Raw genomic sequence first — 22858 nt, forward strand, 5'->3', positions numbered from 1 at the left:
GAAAAAGTAAAAAGTAATAAAGAAAAAAACCGTTCTCATTGATGCTTATGCCAATCATGTTGATTTTGACGGGAAATGTATCCCTTGTGGATTAGCTCTGTGGATCGTGGATGAAGTGGGAGGTCCAGGGTCTTGAAGCTGCCCAAGTGTATATATCGAGGATTCTCCGCTTTCTCAATTGTAGCCTCACTCTTTCCCTCCTCTACTCTACGATGCTCATTCAAGTACTGTGGACAAGGTGACATCAACGCATCAATACGACAAATATTGATATATTCAACTGAACGGTGCTTTTTTTTTTTTTCAGAATGTTCTATTGATCCTCGAACAGCGGTTCATCCGACTACTAGTACATATATCGGCCTCGGAGATTGCTCTCAGATCTGGATCAAATCATTTCATCCAGTGCCAGTATTACCAAAGTTCAACTTCCACCGGCCTGAACAACTCAGGTGCCAGAAGATCATACACACTCAGTACCAGTACACTGCCGGGCAGTGTGACCTGTCCAAGACATGACTAGTATGCCTGCATACAGTGAGGAGGATATTGCCTCTTTACCCCCCGCCATCAGAAGAAAGGTAAGGATCCTTCCAAAGTTTGTGCACTGACTCTGTGCATGCAATCTCTTCTTGCCCCCTTATGTGGATCATTTTCCTCGATAGTGTCCTCGATAGCTTCGGCCCCAAACTAAAACAGGCACTCATCATCGATGATCTTCTCAACCGCATATCCTTCCCTTATACTGTTTCATATCTATTTCCCCTGGCTTATACTACACCCTGTTCACCTTCATACCTGTCCCTTTTCCTATCTCTGCCCACTTGTGTGTTTGTGTTCAGACCTCCTGAATCCGGGTGGAGCCCGCCAGCTCCCGCACTATCACCCATGGCGCTGTACGTGCTTAGACCACATTGGCGCATGGGAGTGCTTGGGGTCTCCACTTCCACCTTTCTTTGATCATTTTGCTTTTGGGCTCCACTTTGCAAGAAAAAAAAAGCGGTTCATGGGCTGATCCCCTAACAGTTCTTCTCGAATGTCGAGCGGTTGCGTATGCGGTTAGATCAGGATGCCCCTGGTTGCTCCACGTCAGACCATGCTCGAGTATATCGGTCGAATAGCGCTCACGGGCCAAGCCTCCACTCGCGCGGGCTTCGAACTCCTCCCGGAAACAGGAGACGGGGGTTAGAGAAGCGGATCACTTCACCTAAGAAATTGCGCAAACCCGGTTCCTTGCAATCGGCCTACTTGATCGCCCAAGCCGACTCACAATGCTTTCACGCTCTCCCCGCTAAGGTACAGCAAAAGCTTTTCTCTCCCGAGGAACGTCGTCGCTTGCGCCTCGCCTATCGTGAGAGCGTCATTCTGGACGCCGCCGACGAGGCATTCTATCGCGATTCTAATTCCCGACGACGACTGTCTACCGATTCTTTGCCTTCTTTGCCGTCGGAGACCTCTCTTCTATTGACCACCCCGCCTCGGTCTTTTGGGAATCGGATTCCAATTCCGACGTGGACTCGGACTCGGAAGAGCTAGATTCAAAGATGGACCAATCAATCTATGACAGTTTCCGCTGGCTCGACGGCGATGGAGATTTGGATTTGTCGCTAGATGAGTATCATGCGCATATCGCCGATGCAGCCATCAGAAAAGCTCCTCGCCGTCGAACCTCTTTCCGTCGTTCATTATCTTTTTCAACATATTCCTCCCCCAAGCATCGTCAAACCGCATCGGTGCCACCTCAGAACGCCATCCCTCGAAGCATCCCACCAAGCCAATCATTACCCCCATTCGGTCCTCTTCTCAACCACAATCCCTCTTCGCGTCCGGGATCTCGCAACCAGTCCAGCCATGCTCCTAAATCATCCACTTCCAGCATGGACCCGTCCGCCCAATATTACCAAGATCCCGATGCTCGTCTGAAACTGCGCGTGTACCTTGCGTCGCCACAGAAATTCGACGAAGCAATTGAGTTCGGGTTTCCAGCACTGGACCAAAACAAGGAGAACATGGCACCAGAAACCCACTCCCCTTCGATCTCGATGGCACAGGAATACGCCGGGACATTCTTCGAAGACGACGATGGAACAATGGTTGGAAGTCCAGGAGGTTCAGTGGTGGAAGAGCCTGCTCTATCCATGGCATCCCAGATGCGAGAAACTCCCCGTCCATCCGTGGATACACCATCACTACTACAACGTCGTCAGTCATTCTTACCGGCATCTCGAACTGGTCCGCAGCGATTACCTGGAAATCGCGAAATGACATTAAAAATGACATTAACACGACCGGACCTTCGAACTGAGTCTCCAACCTCATCACCCTCCTCCGAGGATCCCTTGCGACTTGCCGCTCTACCACCAGCCGATCGGAACCAGCATCTATGGGATGATCTGGACGATGAACAAAGCGTGGTAAAGAAAATGTGGCGCAAGTTACGTCGCAGAGCATGAGCTAGATCTCATGCTACTTATATAAGTTCTTCTGCATACAGCAGGTCTTTCTTTATTGTTTTGGTCTTCGACCTCTTTCTTTCACTTGACCGCTCATTCAGCGTATGACTTTTTTATCTTTCTCTCCGCTGTTCTTCATTCTTTATGTGTCGTTAGGACGATTCTTATATCCTTTATTCTGCATCTGGGTCTAGCGTTGGTTTGGTTTTGGTTCCATCGTGATCTGGATTATTTCTTGTATCTAGTTGAGATGCAGCGTTGTATATATGTGCTGAGCGATGCTCGTAAGACACAACTGATGACTCTACTATCTTTCTGCTAAAAGTGTTAACTTGTAGTACTGTATATCCCTGTATACAAACCCTTGCCGAGGTAAGTATCTGCAGAGCTGGGAATCTTCTTTATAGAGCCCGGAATGCCTCAGGTTTCATATCCTTCGATTCAATTTTAAGACGATATGTATGATATTTTAGTAGATATAAGATAACATTGGATTAGTCGGACAATGGCATTCTCATCGTCATAGATATCTTCATCTATACTCCGCTGTCTCCACGACCTCGGGAAGTACCATGGATCAACATTTGAAAGTAGGTACGTGCTGATAACGATAACCATCACGTGATACCCAGAGCTAGGCTGAGGCCACGACTAACTCCCTCATACTTCTCTCATCGACATTCGAATTCCCATTGTGCATAACCTGCTATTGAGCTTCAGGCTGCAGTCTATCTTTATCTATTAATCCATTTTCTATCCCATCAAACCTCACTACATTCGTCTCCCACCTCCTCCGGATCCGGTTTAGGCAAACACCTCTACTCCGTCCTCCCCACCGTGACCCAATCAGATGCAGGTGTATCAGCCCTCATGATATCTCGGTGGTTGTTGCTGGTGGTCGGTTTGCTAGTGGCTCTGACCACGCAACCGATCGCCGCAAAGGGAGATAAACCCAAGGCCACAGCCACAGAGCTAAGCCACAGACCACTAGGTCTGTTCTACTTCGAAGGCACGAACACAATCCTGTATCAAGATGAGCACGCGCGAAACGCCCATATCTCATTCGACGGCGGCGAGGAGTGGGAAGTGATTAAAGGCGATGATGGAAGTATGGAAGGGAACGCGGTGTTCGTTTTACCGCATCCCCATGACAACGACCGTGCGTATGTGATCGGTCGAAGTGGAACGCACTGGGTCACGACGGATCAGGGTAAGAGCTGGAGATCATTCTCCATTAAAGCTCCTCCTATGATTTCCATGCGCAGCAATCCGATCAATTTCAATGGATGGGATCCTAAGAAGGCGATCTTCATGACAGTGGAATGCAATATCATTGGATGCATGACAGAGGCGTTTTATACCACGGACGATTTCGAGACAATTACCTCCCTGCGAGAAATGGTCTATGAATGTTCGTGGGCTGCAAGTACCCCACAATTTGGACAGGACTTGGATGGACTGTCTGACACAATGGAACTTGCATTGGAAGACCGCATTTTGTGCGTGGTACCCGGTCTACGAGATGCAGATCGATCCGAGCGTCTCGTCTACTCTGATAACTACTTCCGCGATGATGTGACCGGCACCGAAGTCAAGCTGAACCAGGGACGTCCTGTTAGTGGTATGGAGATTAAGGTGCGCGCCGTCAAGAAGTACATTGTGGCGGGTGTGCAATCCCGGGGTACCACTGAACAGGCCCTGTATATCAGTGATGACTCGAGTGAATGGCATCGCGCAGAGTTTGGCGGGTACCGCATGGACCAGGATGCATACACCTTGTTGGAAAGTACAAACTATAGTATTCAGCTGGACGTGCAGACTACCTGGCATGATAACCGTGTTGGCGTGCTTTTTTCCTCTAACTCAAACGGCACTTACTTCACGCCTAACATCGAACATACCAATCGGGATCTGAATGGCTTGGTTGACTTTGAGAAGCTTGCTGATATTCAAGGCATTGTGATTGTCAACACGGTGAAGAACTGGGAAGAGGTGGAAGAGTCTGACAAGACCGCTAAGCAGCTGCGTACTTTGATCAGTTTTGACGATGGACGAACAAACCAGTCTCTCAAAGTTGATGGTGACGATTTGCATCTCCACTCCATGACCACTTATGATGAACTCCGCGAGCTGAGCTCTTTGGGTCGAATGTTCTCCAGCCCTGCTCCTGGCCTGGTCATGGGTGTGGGTAACACCGGTGACCATCTGGGCAAATACAGCGAGGGTAATCTGTATGTATCCGACGATGCTGGACTGAACTGGCGACAGGCGCTGAAGGGCCCTCACCGATTCGAGTTTGGTGACCAAGGTGGTGTCATTGTAGCCGTCAAAGATGGTGACAGCACTGGCAAACTGCAGTATTCTATTGATCATGGAAAGGAATGGGAGGAGATCGAGCTCAAGCACAAGGTCAAGACTTTATTCCTGACCACAACTCCGGATTCAACGAGTCTCAAGTTCCTTCTTGTGGGAATGAAGAAGGACAATGATGGATATATCATTTACTCCATCGATTTTGAGGGTCTTCATGAGCGCAAGTGCACCAAGGACGACGTGGAGACCTGGCCCGCTCGCGTGGACGAAAAGGGCGAACCGGATTGCTTGATGGGTCATAAGCAGTTCTACCAGCGTCGCAAAGCCAACGCCAACTGTTTCATGAAGAACGAGTTCAAGATGGATGCGCCAATCTTTGAGCGATGCAAGTGTTCCGCTGAGGACTTTGAATGTGATTACAACTTCAAGCGCTCTGCAGACCGCACGGAATGCGTGCCGGCAGTTTCTTTGACAGCGCCACCAGGACAGTGTAAGGAACCTACTGACACTTACCTGGGTCCATCGGGATGGCGACTTATTCCTGGCAATGCGTGTATCCGTAAGGACGGCGAGGATCTGTCCAAGGAGGTGGAACGACCATGCGGTGACTCCACTGGATCTCCAGTGACCGATGGCAAGATCCATGCCGGAAAGCCACAAGAGTTTTCATCACCGCAGGCCGAATACTTCTACCTTGAGCGACAAGCGAGTAACTCTGGCGACGACGAGACCATCTTCATGCGTACGATGAAATATGAACTCTGGATTACCCACGATCACGGCAAGACCTGGGAGCAACCGGCCAGTATCCAGGATGAGAGTGTGCTGAAAATAATTCCACACCCTCATTACACCGATGGTGCCTACTTCCTGACCAGCAGTGGCTTCGTTTACTCGACCATTGACCGAGGTTACTCATTCAAGAAGTTCAAGCAACCCACTGCGTTGGTCCCGAAGTACTTCTCGCCATTGGCTTTCCATGCGAAATACATGGATTGGATGATCTGGATCGGTGCTGATGACTGTTCCGATAATAACTGTGCCTACGACGCGTATTTCAGCAAGAATCGCGGTCACGAGTGGCAGTTGATGCTTCGCGGTGTTAGCTCATGCAAGTTTGCATACACTGAGAAGCGTGGCGAAAGCCCCGAGCTTGTTCTTTGTGGCCAGTATGCCCAGGAGAATCCCAAGAACAATCGACAACTGGTGTCCAGTGACTCGCTGGATAGCTGGTCCGATAAGAAGGTGATCTACGAGAATATCGCGGACTTTGCCATGATGGATGAGTTCATTGTTGTGGCGACATATGCAACGGATGATCACAAGTTCTTAAATGTCAGCACCAGTCTCGATGCCCGTGTCTTTGCTGAGGCTCGTCTGCCGTTCAATATCGATGCGCCTCAGTACACTGTGCTCCAGGGATCCCCCTATGCCTTGTTCTTGCATGTGGAGGTCAATGCCAAGGAGGGCCAATCATATGGTTCACTGGTTAAGAGTAACAGCAACGGCACTTACTTTGTCCAGTCGCTGGAGGCTCTGAATGTGAATGACTATGGCTATGTGGACTTCGAAATGATGGCTGGCGTTGAAGGTGTCGCGATCGCCAATGCTGTCCGCAACAAAGACGACGTTCAGAGCAAAGGAACTGCTAAGAAGCTGATCTCTGTCATCACTCATAACTCCGGCGGCCAGTGGGCGGCATTGGCGCCTCCTGAGCGGGACATCGACAAAAAGAAGTTTGAATGCTCTAGCAAGGCCAAGGGTGAATTTGACTGCGCACTCCATCTTCACGGCTACACCGAGCGAAGCGACTGGCGCGACACTTTTTACTCCGATTCTGCCATTGGCATGATGGTCGGCTTGGGCAACGTCGGCGACTCCTTGTCTGATGCCAAGGATGCCGATACATTCTACAGTCGAGACGGCGGCTTCACCTGGAACCAAGTCATGAAGGGTCGCTACATGTTCGAGTATGGCGATGCCGGATCGATCATTGTGCTTGTTAGTGAGTTGCAGCCTACCAAGGTAGTTCACTACAGTCTCGACGAGGGAGAGACTTGGTTAGAGTTTCAATTCTCAGACACAGCGATGATCGTCAATGATATCTCGACTGTGCCATCGGACACCTCGAAGAACTTCCTTCTTTGGGGTGGAGAGAGAACCACCGGCAAACTCACAACAATCAATCTCGACTTCAGCGCTATCTGGGACCGACAGTGCGAGCTGGAGGTTGGCAATGGCGAGAAAGATGAATACTACCTCTGGAGTCCTCAACACCCTGCTCAGCAGGATGGCTGTCTATTTGGACACATTGAGCAGTACAAGCGCAAGAAGCCAACAGCGGAATGTTGGAACAACTGGCGCGAGGCACAAATCCACCGAGTTGAAGCTGGAAACTGTACCTGCACTCGAGCAGACTTCGAATGGTAAGTCATTAATACACGAACTGTGAGGACCTCACTTGCTAATTATATTCTAGTGACTACAACTACGAACTTCAAAGCGATGGCAGCTGTGCACTTGTCCCTGGTCTCGCCAAACCCGATCACAGTCTCCAGTGCCAGGATAACCCCGATCTAATCGAGTACTGGGAACCAACAGGCTACCGCAAGCTTCCACAATCCACCTGTCAAAGCGGCGAGCAAGATCTAGATCGCCAAGTTCCACGACCTTGCCCGAACAAACAAAAAGAGTTTGACCGCAAACACGGAATTAGCGGCGTGGGACTCTTCTTCGCGATCGTGATCCCCATTGTCGCCGCAACAGGCTTTGGATACTTTGTATACACACGATGGGATGGAAAATTCGGACAAATTCGTCTCGGCGAACGATCCAGCGAGTCGGGTGGCTGGTTTAATCGGGATTCACCACTGATTTCTATTCCCGTGATGATCATTGCTGGGATTGTAGCAGTTGCTCAGGCATTACCATTAGTAGCGTCGAGTGTATGGCGCAGTGTCTCTGGATTTACGCGTCGTGGTCGGGCCTCACAGCGTCCATATGCAACCCGTGGCTCCTTTGCTGCTCGTCGCGGGGATTACACACATGTGGTTGATGATGAGGATGAATTGCTGGGTGCGGATGAGTTTGATGATGATGAAGAAGCGTAGACTTTGTCTCCACGTAATGGAAGTTTGATCTGATTGATGTGCTATTATGAACTTGCCATATATTTTGTTTTGGGTTTCGTTTGATCTGTATTACATAGCTGGAATTTACTTGGGCTACCTACTCTAACCACGAAGGGTTCAAATGTAAGCAGAAACACTTTGAATAGTATCTTGCTACTAGTAATCGTATTTCTTCAGTGGATCCAGATGGAATTTGAAGTAGACGAGTTACATACTCCAAACATGATAGCTATGATGAATCAATAAATTGACCAAGGCTATCAATTCCCCAAATCCAGGCCTGCTCTTGAGCGAATCCAGAGCCAGAAGTCATGAAATCAGAAAACTCCAAGTCATGGCCAGAGAGAGCTGAAACAGTTAGCTAGCCCCAGCATGTCTAAGTCAGGAACTGGAATTACCTTGATCAAAGTTACACAAAGCCTGTGACATAGCTGGATCATGCACATAATTAAACACATCACTCTCCAGTAGAGCATCAAATCCAGCCATCGACTCAATACAGTCTGCTGAGTCCTGCACTGGTAGATTTGATATACCAGGCAGAGTACCAATATCACTATTCACCGATACCTCAGGAGTAAACATCTCCTTCATCTCTTTATCCAGCACCAACTTGATCAACCGCTGAAGAACCTCCAATCCCTGAGCCGCAAGTACAGACCTGGAAGTAGATTCTAACTGCATCTGCATCTGCAGCACTTGACGCAATCCCATCTTCGATGCATGCGAATGCACAGTCAAGGACTCAATACTCGCCAATATGCATAACATAACACCAGCGGTAAAGGTATGAATCCCGATGAATGTCACCGCATAAGTATCAGCTGCAAGAGGAAAGATCGGCGTACTTCCAATGCTAGATGTGCTCAGTGCTGCCTCTCTGCAAGTCTGTAAAGATCTCTGGAATGGATCTTGTGCCTGTTCTGTATCACCGGGATCATTCGGGATCATTTTGTAAGTTAGTAGTGGCCGATGAACCAGAATCCTGGTATTCTGATATGCAAGTTCCAGCGTGAGTGCTTGAAGCTGGCAGATATGATTTTCGAAGCCAGGACCCTTTGCTCCGATATCTTGATCCATTTCATCCACGGAAGAGTATGTCCTCTGAGAATTCAATTTATCCATACAAAGTAAATCTGGAATCTCAGCTTTCCAATCCTTTAGTCTCGCATCTAGAGCGGAAACTTTGCGAATCAAGTTGCGGAGATTAAAATTTTCTGATCTGTCAGAGCTAACTCCTGTTGCTCTATAAGAGCCAATACCATAGAGATCCGTAAGGGTATCTTTAATCAAGACCGATAACTTCGACATCAGATACTTGTAAGAAAGTAGAGTAGTCGGAAATTGATGAGTAGAGCTAAAAGAAGCAGGTGAATGAACCGTCCTCACCAACGGATCCAAAAGCTCCACATCACAATCTGCATCCTTGATGCTCAGTGGATACCCATATGACATGGAGCAAAAAGTCTCAATCTCATAGATAGCCCACCAACATCGTTTCCTGGTCTCATATTTTCTCTGCGTCTCAGGATCTAAAGAGCCTGAACTAGGTACCCTTCGATGCAGATTTAAAGCTTGTGCAAGTCTCAATCCACAACCACAAACCGGCCACGCGAGACCCGGATTCCCATGGTAAAGGTAATAAGTCCCTAATAAGACACAAGTTTGCACTGCTTCTAATGAAGCTAATGACACGATATCGAGTAACTTGGCGCGAATAATTGAGAGGAATTTTTCTTTCAGGGTAGAAGAATCTACACCGTATTCACGGAGAAGATGCTGTCGATGAGATCCAGTGTATTGTAACGCGATAGCAATAACCACAAGGAAAGTACTCATAAATGCAGGGTTGGGATAGCTGTCTATCAGATGTTCTCGTGAATCGTACATCGCTTGCCAATCTCGTCGGAAATCTTCTTGGTGAAATATCAGCATGAACCAGTGGACTCGGTCGAAGTAGGTATCCACTAATAGAGCAGCTACTTCTCGTGATGGGAGAAGAGAGACTAGATCTGTGATTGTTGATTGGAATTCTCGGAGTCGTGGGTTGGTGACTGGTACTGTCCCTGCTTTTCTTGGTTCTCGGATGCCAGTAGTAGTTCCGGGTAAAGCGGTTATCAAGGATGAGTCTGGCGTGGAGGAGTTGTGGAGATGGAATGCCTACTCGACATGAGCATAGATCTGGAGGCTTATTAGGAATATTTATGTTACCCCTTCTACAAGAGACATGGTTGAACTTGACCATGGCTGCTGCTGTTGCTGTTCCGTAGAAGTAGACGGACGGGAGGGGTTTTTGGACTGATCTGTTTTTTGCGCCCGCTTTCTTTTCGGAGCCGAGTTACCCGATGAGTCGGCCTGAGGAGATTGAAACGATCTCCATTGATCAACAGCACCGGATTGACAATCGATCCCGGCACGAAGACACAAAGTACACGGCCGTTGAATATCGCACTAAGAAATTAGTATCGGATCGTTCGGTATATGAGAGTGTTCTTACCTTAAGCTTCTGAGCTCGGCAGCGTTTGCAGGCACTTCCGACCTTTGTTCGCTTTCTCGAGGTCATGGTATCGATATGATTGAAGTAGTATGTGTGATGTTGAAGATGATGATATTGAGGTGGAATTATAGCCGAAAAGGGAAGTCATTCCGGTTGATGACAAAGCTCGCTTCATAAAATACCCAGGTAATATAAGCCTGATCATAAATGAATACCGAGAGAAAGGATGAGAGAAAAAAAGAAAAAGAAAATTACCATGGGAGGTGGAATTGAACCGGAGACCTTGAAATCAGGTGTGCATCAGAGGGAGTGGTGAGAATGCTGTGAATAGCCTCACTTGATCACCTAGTACCACCACCACAAGGTCCACAACACCCTCTATATCTCACTCATTCTTGGATATTTTTGATTTTTAAACAGGAATAGAAAGAGCGAGTCTGAAAATATTTTATATAAAGACATCAGAATTTTTTTTTAAAAATGAATGGTCCCCAGCCGAAACTGGATGCCCGCAGGCCGTGGTGGCCCGTGGGTATTGACTCAGGGCAGACTATCATCTCATAAGTGCGATCTATTATACCTTCAAGTTCCAATATTTGAATTTATCAGCCGTATAATCCGAGACTCGGAGAAAATCTTTTATATAAACCATTCTCAAGACACCACCATGGCATTATACTTCTACGATTGTTCTGCAAAGTATCTCAGAGTCTTAATTTCTACTGGTCTTCCATACCATAAGCCAGCCCTGAGAAAGTGCCATTGAAAAGAATTGAATAGTTGATCTGGCCAGCCGGAACTGTCCAAATATTACCAATTAACCGTAGCTCTGGTCGTAAATTTGCGGGCTTAGCGAGTCGGACTTTTAGCGACTTTGGAGAACCCCGGAACGTCAATTGAGACCCTTTTCTTTTTTGTCGGCGACTAAACCAATGTACACCACCAGATGTCAGTTCCGTAGTTCCGTGACAAGCTGTACAAATGTAATGATCGACCTTCTTTTTAAGGCCGACACAGTGTGTATTCTGCCACGAATAGCACCCAGAGCAGCAGATACCACTTTCTTCAAGTCCTGCTCGTTCACCGCAACAGGGAATAAGAAGGTCGAACTTGTCAACAAGAGTATGCTTGAGCTGGCCCACCGAGTTGTAGTAACGAATCTCAGCGGCAAAGGAAGCCTGTGAAAGCGATAGCATATCACGCGGTTCCATTTCATGAAGAATCATCTGAAGAATCTCGGGAGGTATGCCGATCTGCGATAGTAGCGATCTTTCCCCATGTAAAGAAAACTTTCTCCAGCATTCTGATGTGAAGACTCGGGACAAAGTACGGAAGCCAGGAGAGCATTGCATCCCTGAAACATTGGAGAGCAGTATTAAGCGCTGGGAAATCACGATCGCTTTGCGAGAATATTCAGCAAATGCGACATATTGAGGTGCAAGAAGAATCAAGCGAATCGGTTTAAATTGGGGCTCTAGCTCTGCGAATGCAACTTGGCCTCCAATTTGGCTTTATTTATCGTCGCATCGGATGTGATATCTTCTTCCAGGACGATGAGATAGCTATGAAACCAGAATGTGTCTGATTCTGGATATTTCCAAGCAGGGATGGAAGAATAGGAAATTGGCAACTCAGATGCGACGTCGCCAGCCCCCGCAATCTCGATATCATACGCATGCAAGACGCAGGAAAGAAATATATAGCACTCTGAAAATGGGTGCGCTTTTCCAAGTCAAGGGATCATCAATATAAACGCGCCAAAGAAAAACAAAATCGATGAAGAATTGAGCTTGCAACTCATTCATGGGAGAAGGGAGACCAAAATCTATTTCAAGTGTGCGAGTCTCAGTGGTAATGGATTTGATTTGAAAGTCCTGAGTGTTGTTTTGAATAGAAATTGACGAGATCTCGGGCTCAGGCTTGTCAGACTCCTCAGGGTTCTCGGGGTTAGGGAAACATCCCATTATATCAATCTCTTCACATCCGTAAATCTTGTCAACATCGAACTTTATTGACGCAGGTACCAATGTTTCACCAACCACCTTCCAGAAGGATATTATCCAATAGCAAAAATCGTGATCAATAGTGTGGATGTAATCTAGATTCGCATGTATTGGGCTGCGGAACGGAATAGGTTCCCACTCATCAAGCTTGTCGGGCAGGGCACGCAGTTCTCGTATTCTTTCTCGCGTGTGCTTATTATACGGGTAGTTGATCTGATATCGTGGATGGTGAGTGCAATACCACTTGCCTATAAAGATTTATCAGCGCTGGTTCATCTTTCAAGAGCATAGTATCTCATTTACCGCGGTAATGGAGATTCCAAATGCCTCTGCGCCCCATGTCAACGGTTCACCGTCCAAGAACTCGATTTTGTGTTGCTTAGATCATAGAACTTGATAAATTCGATGCATATAGCGAATGAACTGACGCTCGGCTTCGGACTCTTGATAATCCTCCGTTGGTCTGCCGCCTTAGGTACACCGTACTACGGAGGTACTCCCATAGATCGCAGCCCTGGAGCCTGGAGCCCCCAGTGCTTACTACTACATTATAGTAACTTGAAGTAGAAAATCAGAAGAAATCAGAGAATTTTCGGTTTATATACAATCTACCATATAATAAAAACTGACCCTACCTATATTCCCATGAATGATCCAGCATTCATAGTTCACTCTTCCTCAAATTCAAATTGAAACCCCCGAATAACTTTTCCACCACTCCAAAACAGTCTCACTAACACCCGAAGCCATTCCGACCCCATGATCTCCCAGAATCCGAAACAAAGTCTGACAATAATCAAACTTCTCCTTCCGTTGAAGCCGAATATATGGCCTCACAACCGGTATCATAAACTGAACCAATGTAGTAGTCCCCCACGCACCACGTCGGCCGGTTAAGAAATAAGGGATGGAGCGACACAATTCATCGGCATAGAATTCGGATAAACCATTCTCGAAAGCAGCGTGATGGGTCATAATATTTACTTCCTGGATCATGTCTTCTAAAGAGAGAAGACCAGCCCAGAATAGCATATGCGTACGAGCACTCTCAAAACCGGAGAAAGTATATGGAGTACCAAATAGCATTCCCGCCGATGGAAGGTCTGTGGAGAGGGATTCACCATGTGAAGCAAGAGAAGGACATCCTATTGCCTCTTTCCGCTGATAATACCATGTAAGCATTTTCTGTTTCTGTGCTAGACATGTAGCTAGAATTGACTGGGTTGTTTCGGGTGTAGGCTCTTGCATATCCTCTGCTTGACAGCGGATATATGAAATTGCGGCGAGTAATTGAAATACCTCAGACTCGGAGGAACTGGATTCTGGTACCTCGAGTAAGAGAGGAGATATTCCCCTGGGACTGCTGATGCCGGGAGCGGAAGAGGACTGCAGATGTTAGCAATGATATTGAGATGGTATTGAGATGGGAAAAATCACATACGATGACAAGTTTTCGTTGATTGTTCAGTATAGTGTTCATGAGAGGAGTTGAAGATTTACTGTGAAGCCTCTCAAGTAACCTATTGGTAGCATCCACATGCGAAAGAAAGGTTCCAAGACCATGAGGACAGTGAACCACCTAAGGCTTAGTCAATAACTATTCTAGTAGATATATTTCACAGTGTCATACCTCAATCATTTGAAAAGTCACAGTAGCAAATAAAACGTCCTCACTCAACGCATTCTGCTGAATCATATCCAACATAATCCGAATGGATTCATTATACGCGACAATTCCACGGTGTAGCAACGCATCATCACGATGTAACTTTCCAAGTGAGATAGCAGAAACCGCAAAAAGTGCTCGCTCAAGCAGCGGAGAATTACTTGAAACCTGCAAGAAATTCTGATAAATCCAGTACCAGTCACCAATGGGGTAGCAAATATCCATTCCACGTTCCCGGAGATTTGTTGTAGGGAACCAGGAATTCATATATGAAGATGATATCTGCATGCGTGTCTCGGGACTAGCACTCATAGTCGGGGACACCGCGAGACTCATTTCCGGTGTTGGACTAGAAGCCGGCCCTGGCATGATCTTTCTTTCTTCAGACTCGGGACTCCTAGAGGTTCCAGGTTGAGTCTGAGTGAAGATCTGTTGGAAGAAGAGTCTGCCCCGGTATCCAGGACATGGTGTATTTCGTTTGACGCATCTCCCACATTGGGGTTTGCCCATATCACACTAGACAGTGTCAGTGCCTTCATGACTTTCCCATTGAATTGATTGCTCACCTTCACTTTGCTCTTCTTGCAATTCTCGCATCCTGTTGAAGTCCACGGGGCCCCGCCCATTGTATGTGGTAAACAAGAAAGGAATGTAAGTAATGACTTGATTAAATTTTGTTTAGCTGGCAGCCTGGAAGAATCGACGACTATACATCCATATATAAGAACTCCACGAATACTCCAGGGCTGAGCTGAATAGCCTAGTAATAACACTAAGAATATCAACCTCAGTAGCCTGGAGTACTAAGTACATGAGCGGCTGTATGAAAATCCCGACGTATGTACCCACCATTGCACATAAATCGGACTGACCGTAGTTCAAGCCACACATTCTCGCAACATCATACTATCCATACTAGTAATCAGCCTGGAAGTGTGGCAAGCCGCAAGAATGAAACGAGAAGGATACCTAAAAGGTGACTAGCGTGGCAGCGGAGAATATCAAGCAGCATACTTGATTTGCGGTGACAAAGCGGCTCATGAGCTTGTTTCCACCGCAAGAACGGCGATTCCCGTTAAGGCTGAAGACGCGAGCGAATCAGTAAAGCCCGTACGGCCCGCGGTATTGTGGAGAGAGGCGCAGCTACAGTGGGGGCCATTGTTATTCGTCCACATTCCCCATCAAGTGGGCTGAGATAGTGACAAACTTGACGCAATTTGCGAAATTGACGATTATTGCGATCAATTGGTTACTGAAATTCAGGTCGAGAACTAGTTCTGACACCGAGATGGTGCATAGTTGGCCCGACGGAGCTTGGTGGAAGCGTGGCGGTGTTTGGCGGGGTGATAATGACACCGTTGGAGAATGGAGAGTGGAACAAGCTGAACTCCTAGCGTAACCTGGAGATAATGTCCCAGCAAGTGAGACTTTGGTATCGACTCGGGCGCTGTAAGTGATACTATTTGTACTGTTAGTATGAGTTCTCGCGCGCATGAAGATCAACGGATCTTATGTATCACGCACGGACTATCCGGCCCCGCGGAGTCTCCGAAACTCCATTCATCGGAATATCATCCCATTATGGAATACGGTCGATATTTTGGTTGTATAAGGCTTTCAGCTGGTCCACCTCATGATTCTTGTTATCTTTATCATCCTCGCAAAATGGGTTGAAAGCGGTTGATCGGCGGTCTATCAATAGGCGAAGGGCTGAGTACCTGTTACACCCCTGTAAATCAAAGGATCAAAAAAGGTGCTCGACAAACATTCAGGGTATGTAGATCAGTGCGCAGTAATAAGCATAGTATAGTCAATGCAACGTCCGTCGGTCTGACACGGTGTCTAGTTAGGCTGCATGTTAGACATAGCATTGTGTGTTGACTAAGTACTAGTAATCATTTGCAGCACCTATTCAGGTGAACTTGTCCAAGTAGACCGCCTTACGATTTACTAGAGGTTTTTTGAATCATCCAGTTGACTTCTTCAGGTTAGCAGCCAATCATACTTCTATTTCTCTTCTTTATCCACCCGTGGACATCTGCGTCGTATAGGCACAAAAGTACTAAGCCTTATTTGGTAGGCGGTATAGGGAGTAGTTTCTAGAGTGGTCATTCAATGTTGACATCCTCCAGGCTTCATGAGCTCCTGAAAATTAAATAGATGATGTGTTTCGAGTCTTTCGACTAAGAAGTCGAAAGTTTGGAAGAATCAACATGTTTCAGAAGCAAGGTCGTTCTTCAATCGACCACTCATCTTCCGCATCATTTCAGGTTCTATCGGATCTTCACCTGGAGATCAGTCAGCTATACTCTTCTTACGAAATCCCAGTTTGTGCTGACCACTTGATCCTCGCGGGTGATATTGGGCGCTTAATCGACTACGAAGGATATCGTGACTTCCTACAAAAACAGACCGACCAATTCAAACCTGTGACTCTTGTCCTAGGAAACCATGAGTTCTACGAAGGGACTCTAGAAGAAGGGTTGGAAAAGGCGAAACGACTGGAACAAGAACCTTGCTTAAAAGGGCGATTGATTCTTCTCCATCAGAAACGATACGATTTACCAGACTCCCAAGTCACAATTCTTGGCTGTACTCTTTGGTCGAACATACCTGCTGAAGTGGCGGATATTGTTCAGTATAAAATTAGCGACTTTCAAAAAAATCAAAGGCTGGTCAGTGGATAGCCACAATGAAAATCATAATTCAGATCTTGATTGATTATTGAACGAGATCAAGTTGATTCGAGAGGAAAATGGAAAGGCAGAAGATAAGAATCAAAAAACGATCCATTCTTGTTGTGACACACCATGCTCCTTTAATGCGAAAGACATCGAGTCCGCAACATGCTCACAACCCCTGGACTGCTGCCTTTGGCACTGATATCATACCGCAAATATCACATCTGATTAGGACCTGGGTATTTGGACACACCCACTTCACAACTGATTTCAAGGAAGGGGGTGTGAGAGTTGTGAGCAACCAACGAGGCTATGTACTTCCTTGGAGCGATCCGAAGACGCAGGACAAATTCGATGTGAGGAAGGTCATAAATGTATAATAAAAGTCGACATGTAGATCGAGACTCAGGCGGAATGCTGTCTAGATATCAAAACCACACGGTCTCCAGGGCTGGGCTGCTGAACCAGACTTGTCAACGAAAGATTAACGGGGTGGCTTGTGCTATCGTCGCAGCATCATGTTTTTTTCGGCGCATTGCGATTTTTTAGATTGAGCACAGAATAGATAGCGAGCGAATTCAGATCCCATATCCACTTATAGCAACCTTGGATGTTGAATATCTACATAGATGATAACTATGTAATTGACAGGACCGTTCCGAGGTTGGTCGTAGTATGCATTTGAATAGTTAACTTTGAGTATTCGCTCCGTATAAAACATTCAAGTTTCAAGTTGAACGCTGCGGCATATGTGATGAACAAACATTTGAAAGTGTTTATTGTTGATAGTCCAACTTTTTATACATTCAATGCTTCTTAAAGAAGCTTCGTAGTAATCAATAAATTATGTCTAAAAACCTCGACGTTCACATGATGAACAAAGTATTCAAGAATATGTCAGTGCCAGTGCATATAAAGTCCTCCATTCAAGTTCCATTCTATTCCTCCACTGATTTATCACCCGGATAATGTTTAAGCCCACTTTCCAATAAGTGCCATGATACCAGCACCCAACAAGGTACAGGCAACCATAAACAACAGACGAGAGCGGCGCTTGGTGCGGCAAGGATCGAACAAGAAATCTCTCGCAAGCAACTCCACTAAACCACTGTAAATCAAAACACCAGCCGAGACCGCATTCAGAACACCTTGAATAATCAAAGAGACCTTCGAGCCGGGGCTATAGGTGGTGCGGACTCCCAAACCAATCGCAATAGAAATGGGAGTCGTCAGTGCATATACTGCACAGAGGACCCAAGGTAGCATTTTATGGTCTCCAAAGGGAATAGCAGACATCCGGGCACCAATACCCAGACCCTCGAAAGACTGATGGAAGACCAGGACAGGGTAAAGAGTTGAGAATTCCGAGCCAGTCACACCGAGATTGAGACCGATGATGACAGAGTGGAAGATGATACCGAATTCAAGAAGAAGGAAAGCGGCAATTTGTTGACGGAATGAGCGTTCGGCAGTGATAGAATCTCCCTCAGAGCCCCAAGTCTCAGTGTGAGTCTCATCAGAGGTAGGTGCTGATACATTCTTCTCAGAGTCAGGAGCAGGCTGTCCGTCAATTGTATGAGTGTGATCACCATGCGAGATAAACACATTGGTAGCATCCTCATTTCTTTGCACACCATACTTATGCTCGACATAGACCTCGGCAGCGAGATCCAACAGAAAAACAAAAACCACAGAGGCCAGAATAATAGCCGCACACCAAGAGTATTCAGCCCAGTATCCAGATTCACCAACACAGGTTTTCGGACCAATTCGTTTATATGCCGGGTCGAGAAGATGAACAAACGCGGTAGCCACAATGACACCAGTTCCAAAGTAGCGAGCGAAGATGTATGCACTGAATGGGATCTTCCAGCCTGGCATTCTCTTAGAGATAACAGGGAAGACGGTAAAAGCGGAGGAGACGAAGAGGATCACGAAGATGGATGAGATACGGGCACCGAGGTGACCATCATAGTCATTATCGGAGATGGCGAGGTAGCACAGTACATCTTCTGTACTGGCTGTGTTCAGATTGACATTCGTAGGATTGAACATGATGCCCGTGGTCACTGTAACTGAGGAATGAAGAGAAAAGCTGGTCTATCAAGACCATCTTATAGTCAAAAATTTGACCATCATGAGTACCTTGATGCTTCTCTTGATGATATACCCTCATGGTATGAATAAACTAGTCAAATATTCGGCTGCTGCCTGGTTTTGGTAGTGTTTTCAGGACTCAAATGATCCCATAGGGCTGGATGATCCACATGTAGAGGCTTAACCAGGATTCGCAGGGCTGAAAAAGTGGACATCTCGGAAATGATGACTTTTGGTACATCTTTTATTGGATGAACCTGACACTTGGATGATGGAAGACTCCATAATAGACCTAAGGGTACCAAGCTCGGCTCAAGGTAGTTGGTGGTCATCTGTATAGACAAGTCCTGGTATACCCGAGAACATCAACATTGACTCGGATGACCATCTCCACGATGAATCTTATATTCATGGCAGGGTAATAACATCTAATTTTTCGCATGATTAGTAGCCGAGTCCTGCATATAATGCGCCCTTAATTACTCCGACGTCGGTATTTTGCCGAGTAGGATCCGCTTTCTTGGTCTTCTGAGGACCCTGGAGGTTAGTTGCTAGGTTTTTTTTACCCGGCGATATTAATGCAGCATCAAGGTGGCAGAATTGTGTGAAAAAGAAAAGAGACGAGAATCTTTGATCTTAGACAGAATATGGGAGGGATATGGGGTTTCATGTCATTGGGTGAGGGTGAAGCAAGATCAGTTGATGTATCCACGGCCTGTATGGGACGAATTGAACTCCACCCAATTTCAAACGTTGAGTGAATCAATCAATGGAGTCAATTGTTTCAACTCATGTAGAACTAAAGAAATCAATAATAACTGAGGTAAAGTCAGATTATGATTATTCTATCCGCAGAGTGGTATCTGATAGAAGGGGTTCATATTGCTTTGCTCCCGAGGTCATGACTTCCCGAGGTCCTTCTTCCTCTTAGCTTCGTTCATGCACGTCAAACGGCACTAGGTTCGTTGATCTTACTCAAGCTCCCTACATATCTTTGGAATTTGACTTTTTCAAACTTCTTTTTGATTAACACTTGGCATACTCTTGACAGTCCCTAGATATTCTTGCTATTCTCAAACCCATGGAATTTGGAATCTTTCACTTGGACGGCATTGACCTCGCAAACAGAGCTCGGACTGGGATCATAATTACACCACAAATTCAACGATGTCCAATATGGGTTGGGATCATCCGCAATCTTACTGTGTCCTCGAAACAGAGATGGTCTACCACGCGAGCAGGTACATATCGGCTAGACCCACGGTCACCGTCTCTCCAGAACAATCTCGATGCCAGCCAACATCGAAGGCTAGGAGAAAAGCTTTATTCACCATACGGGAAGGTCAAGACGATTGGGAAATGAATACGTCTGGAATAGCTCCTGAGTAGAGAGCAAAAACTACCTTGTCGAAAGGGGATGTTGAGATAGGCACTGTGGATCTTCATCGTTGGGTGCCATGGAAATATGCTATCTACCTTACCTTGGAGCATCTTTCAAAGAGCAAAAGCGAAATTTCTTGTAAGTCTCCCTGATGATCTATGTGGAATCTTCAACACCTCATCCAAGCACCCCTGTGTTCTAGCAGTTGATTAAATTGTATCTCTATGAACCTCTACTTACTCATGCCTCATGTAGTTTCGGGATGGTATGGACATCATGACGCCTCACCCAGTTCCAAAATGGATCTGAGATTATGATGCCTGGCATTTAAATAGAGGAATACTATGGAATGATGTTCGCTGGCAATATTAATAGAGCTCGTGGTCCGCCTGTCCCCCACCCTGCCTCTCAAGCAAAAGAATCATGCCAACCGCTTATCAAAGCCCAATTTAGCTTGTTTCAAGCTTATCTTGAGCTTGGTAAGGTTAACTTGAACCCATTACTGCACTTGATGGCTGATTGATACTAGATGTCTTTGCTCGGCTCAACGCGCTGGAGCGTCGTATGCGCATCGCTGAGGCTAACGCCGAAATGGAGCGTGCCCGAGCACCCGCTGGCTGCGGCCACGCCATGAGTGAAGGAATCAAACACAGGAGGTATCCTAGGAATAAAACTTTGAGGCAGATTCCGAATTCTCAAATTGAGACTAGTAACAAAGCGGCTACCTAACCTTAACGCTGAAGTTGCAACATTGGTACAGCGTTGGCATATTTCATCACCTTGCAGATCATGTAGAGTGATATTGCAATAAACGTACCACCAAACATTCTGCCCTGCGTAAACGCGCCGCATGAACCTCGGAGATGAGTACGTTTCAACCCATATTTTGATCCAACTCTGTCTAACACAGTCACCAGAAACGGCGTTCAAGGCACATGCTGCAAAATTCAGCTGATTCCGCAATCAATGGGGTCATACACGACGAGATCACTGAGACACCGCATAGAGCGACCCGTGAAGCTCTTGTCGAGCCCAGAACCGGAGCAAAGCTTGAATGAATTAAAAAGCATGTACAATTTGATGACTCTTTGCTCATCCCGATGCTGGAAGGCTTTGCCAAAATCGATCCCATCACAATGAAACCGAACCTCCATGCAGTTTTTAGTTTCATATCTTGTTCGGTCTGCCTCGTGAGCAGTCTGGAGGAGAGGCTAAAAGCACGCATGTAACCATTCAATCCGCAAGTACATGGAATTCGCCGAGGTTGGATACACCCTTCCAAAGCTTGATCAAAGTCCATTTGGAATTATATGGTGCTTTTCTATGAATTTCGATGCGAGTAGCACGCTGCCATTAGCAGAGAGGGATCATTGGCTCTGAAAAACGACAATGGAAAGACCACTATTATCAAGCCAGACAGACAGAGAACAAGACATTATCAGCAGCTGAAAAACAGCAGGAACTCGAGGTCTTGTCTATTTCCCCACACCTGGAGGATTGTGACATTTGAATCCACGAATTCAATGAGAAGCCCGCCTCCAAATGGGGAACTCCATTGTACACGACTATGTGGTTGCTTGAATCCAGAGTATGTGCAAACGCCAACTATGGTATGCAGATGGCAAGGATTGCATAGCCGCTCGTGGCGAGATTTTCTTTGTGGCAAAAGTAGTTGCGCAGGGAAATTTGTATGTGGACGCGATTACGGATGACAGACCTGAGCAGAACTAATATTGGAATATAATCATGGCCAACGACATGGCCCCAGGCGACACGTTATGATGAATGGAACCCTGACTGGAACAAAGCCTGAAATTACCCTTTAATTGGAACTGCTGCTATGAGGTTTTGGTTAAGTTTCATAGCTTCCTATCCAACTATGACTGCCCGCACCGCCGCCCCTGCAGAGCCAGACGTCAACTTGCATAGACAAGCTGACTGGGCTTAGGTTGATATCATGAACTGATCTTTAATTGTGAAACACCCCGATGAGAGGCTTTCCCCCAGCTTCCACCGTCTTGGGGTTCTTCAATCTTTTGTGCCCACTGTTATCATGTCGAAGCAATCATAAATTTCTTTGTATCTCTTAGATAAAGAGCAAAGAGAGGACCAGATCATTACAATTCGAGGATGCATGGAAGAATGCGTACTATGGAGCGAGTGGAGGACGCAAATACAAGAGGGGTTTTAACAGAGTTTGACCTATGGATGGAATATGAAAGTGGGAATTCTCGCATTTTCAAGTTCCGGGAAAGACATTTTTGTCAAGAGCCTTTTTGGATCCACGATAGTGTTCAAGTACAAAGACAGACTGTGGCAAAGTGCGATTGATATATTCGATGCCTTTACTTGATAAGTATAGCTTATCTATCTCCGTCTTATGAATGATGTTTGTACTACCTTGTGCTGTGCCCAGGCAAAGGAATGATACGTGCCCAGGTGGTCACAAACCAGATTTATCCGCAGAAAGCGTGTGACAACCAAAGAACAGAGCCATAGAGTGTGGGAGATCCATGATGTAATGCAACGGCGCTGGTTTTAAGGACGATTACCAAATGGAGGAAATTGTCATAGCGGCATTATTGAACAACCGGCAGGGTATCATTGGTGAAGAAAATGTTCTTGCTCGTCTGCCA

The 22858-nt window shown here is 46.4% G+C and overlaps 7 protein-coding genes across 7 annotated transcripts; 3 read left to right on the forward strand and 4 right to left on the reverse strand.

The window, feature by feature from the left end:
- Positions 1-524: 524 nt before the first annotated feature.
- N7483_012856 (uncharacterized protein) lies at positions 525-2453 on the forward strand (the record flags this gene model as incomplete). Its single annotated transcript, XM_057096283.1, has 3 exons — positions 525-581; positions 1027-1511; positions 1568-2453. The coding sequence occupies 3 exons, from the start codon at positions 525-527 to the stop codon at positions 2451-2453; spliced, it is 1428 nt and encodes a 475-aa protein (XP_056942254.1).
- An 870-nt stretch (positions 2454-3323) lies between these two features.
- On the forward strand, positions 3324-7876 carry N7483_012857 (vacuolar protein sorting/targeting protein 10; the record flags this gene model as incomplete). The annotated part of the gene is made up of 2 exons (XM_057096284.1): positions 3324-7192; positions 7246-7876. The coding sequence occupies 2 exons, from the start codon at positions 3324-3326 to the stop codon at positions 7874-7876; spliced, it is 4500 nt and encodes a 1499-aa protein (XP_056942255.1).
- Positions 7877-8278: 402 nt separating this feature from the next.
- N7483_012858 (fungal specific transcription factor domain-containing protein) lies at positions 8279-9832 on the reverse strand (the record flags this gene model as incomplete). The annotated part of the gene is made up of 1 exon (XM_057096285.1): positions 8279-9832. The coding sequence occupies one exon, from the start codon at positions 9830-9832 to the stop codon at positions 8279-8281; it is 1554 nt and encodes a 517-aa protein (XP_056942256.1).
- A 225-nt stretch (positions 9833-10057) lies between these two features.
- On the reverse strand, positions 10058-10460 carry N7483_012859 (Zn(II)2Cys6 transcription factor domain-containing protein; the record flags this gene model as incomplete). Its single annotated transcript, XM_057096286.1, has 3 exons — positions 10058-10078; positions 10109-10348; positions 10395-10460. The coding sequence occupies 3 exons, from the start codon at positions 10458-10460 to the stop codon at positions 10058-10060; spliced, it is 327 nt and encodes a 108-aa protein (XP_056942257.1).
- Positions 10461-11113: 653 nt separating this feature from the next.
- On the reverse strand, positions 11114-14689 carry N7483_012860 (uncharacterized protein; the record flags this gene model as incomplete). Its single annotated transcript, XM_057096287.1, has 6 exons — positions 11114-11647; positions 12068-12645; positions 13279-13783; positions 13839-13976; positions 14028-14579; positions 14630-14689. 6 exons carry the CDS (start codon positions 14687-14689, stop codon positions 11114-11116), a joined length of 2367 nt encoding a protein of 788 aa, XP_056942258.1.
- A 1587-nt stretch (positions 14690-16276) lies between these two features.
- Positions 16277-17124, forward strand: N7483_012861 (calcineurin-like phosphoesterase; the record flags this gene model as incomplete). Its single annotated transcript, XM_057096288.1, has 2 exons — positions 16277-16738; positions 16813-17124. The coding sequence occupies 2 exons, from the start codon at positions 16277-16279 to the stop codon at positions 17122-17124; spliced, it is 774 nt and encodes a 257-aa protein (XP_056942259.1).
- Positions 17125-17716: 592 nt separating this feature from the next.
- zrfA (high-affinity Zn(2+) transporter ZRT1) lies at positions 17717-18799 on the reverse strand (the record flags this gene model as incomplete). Its single annotated transcript, XM_057096289.1, has 1 exon — positions 17717-18799. One exon carries the CDS (start codon positions 18797-18799, stop codon positions 17717-17719), a length of 1083 nt encoding a protein of 360 aa, XP_056942260.1.
- Positions 18800-22858: the final 4059 nt, after the last annotated feature.

This window comes from Penicillium malachiteum (assembly GCF_028827825.1).
Source record: "Penicillium malachiteum strain IBT 17515 chromosome Unknown utg000005l:1.0-9002435.0:326005.0-9005861.0, whole genome shotgun sequence".
In the NCBI taxonomy this organism is placed as follows: domain Eukaryota; kingdom Fungi; phylum Ascomycota; class Eurotiomycetes; order Eurotiales; family Aspergillaceae; genus Penicillium; species Penicillium malachiteum.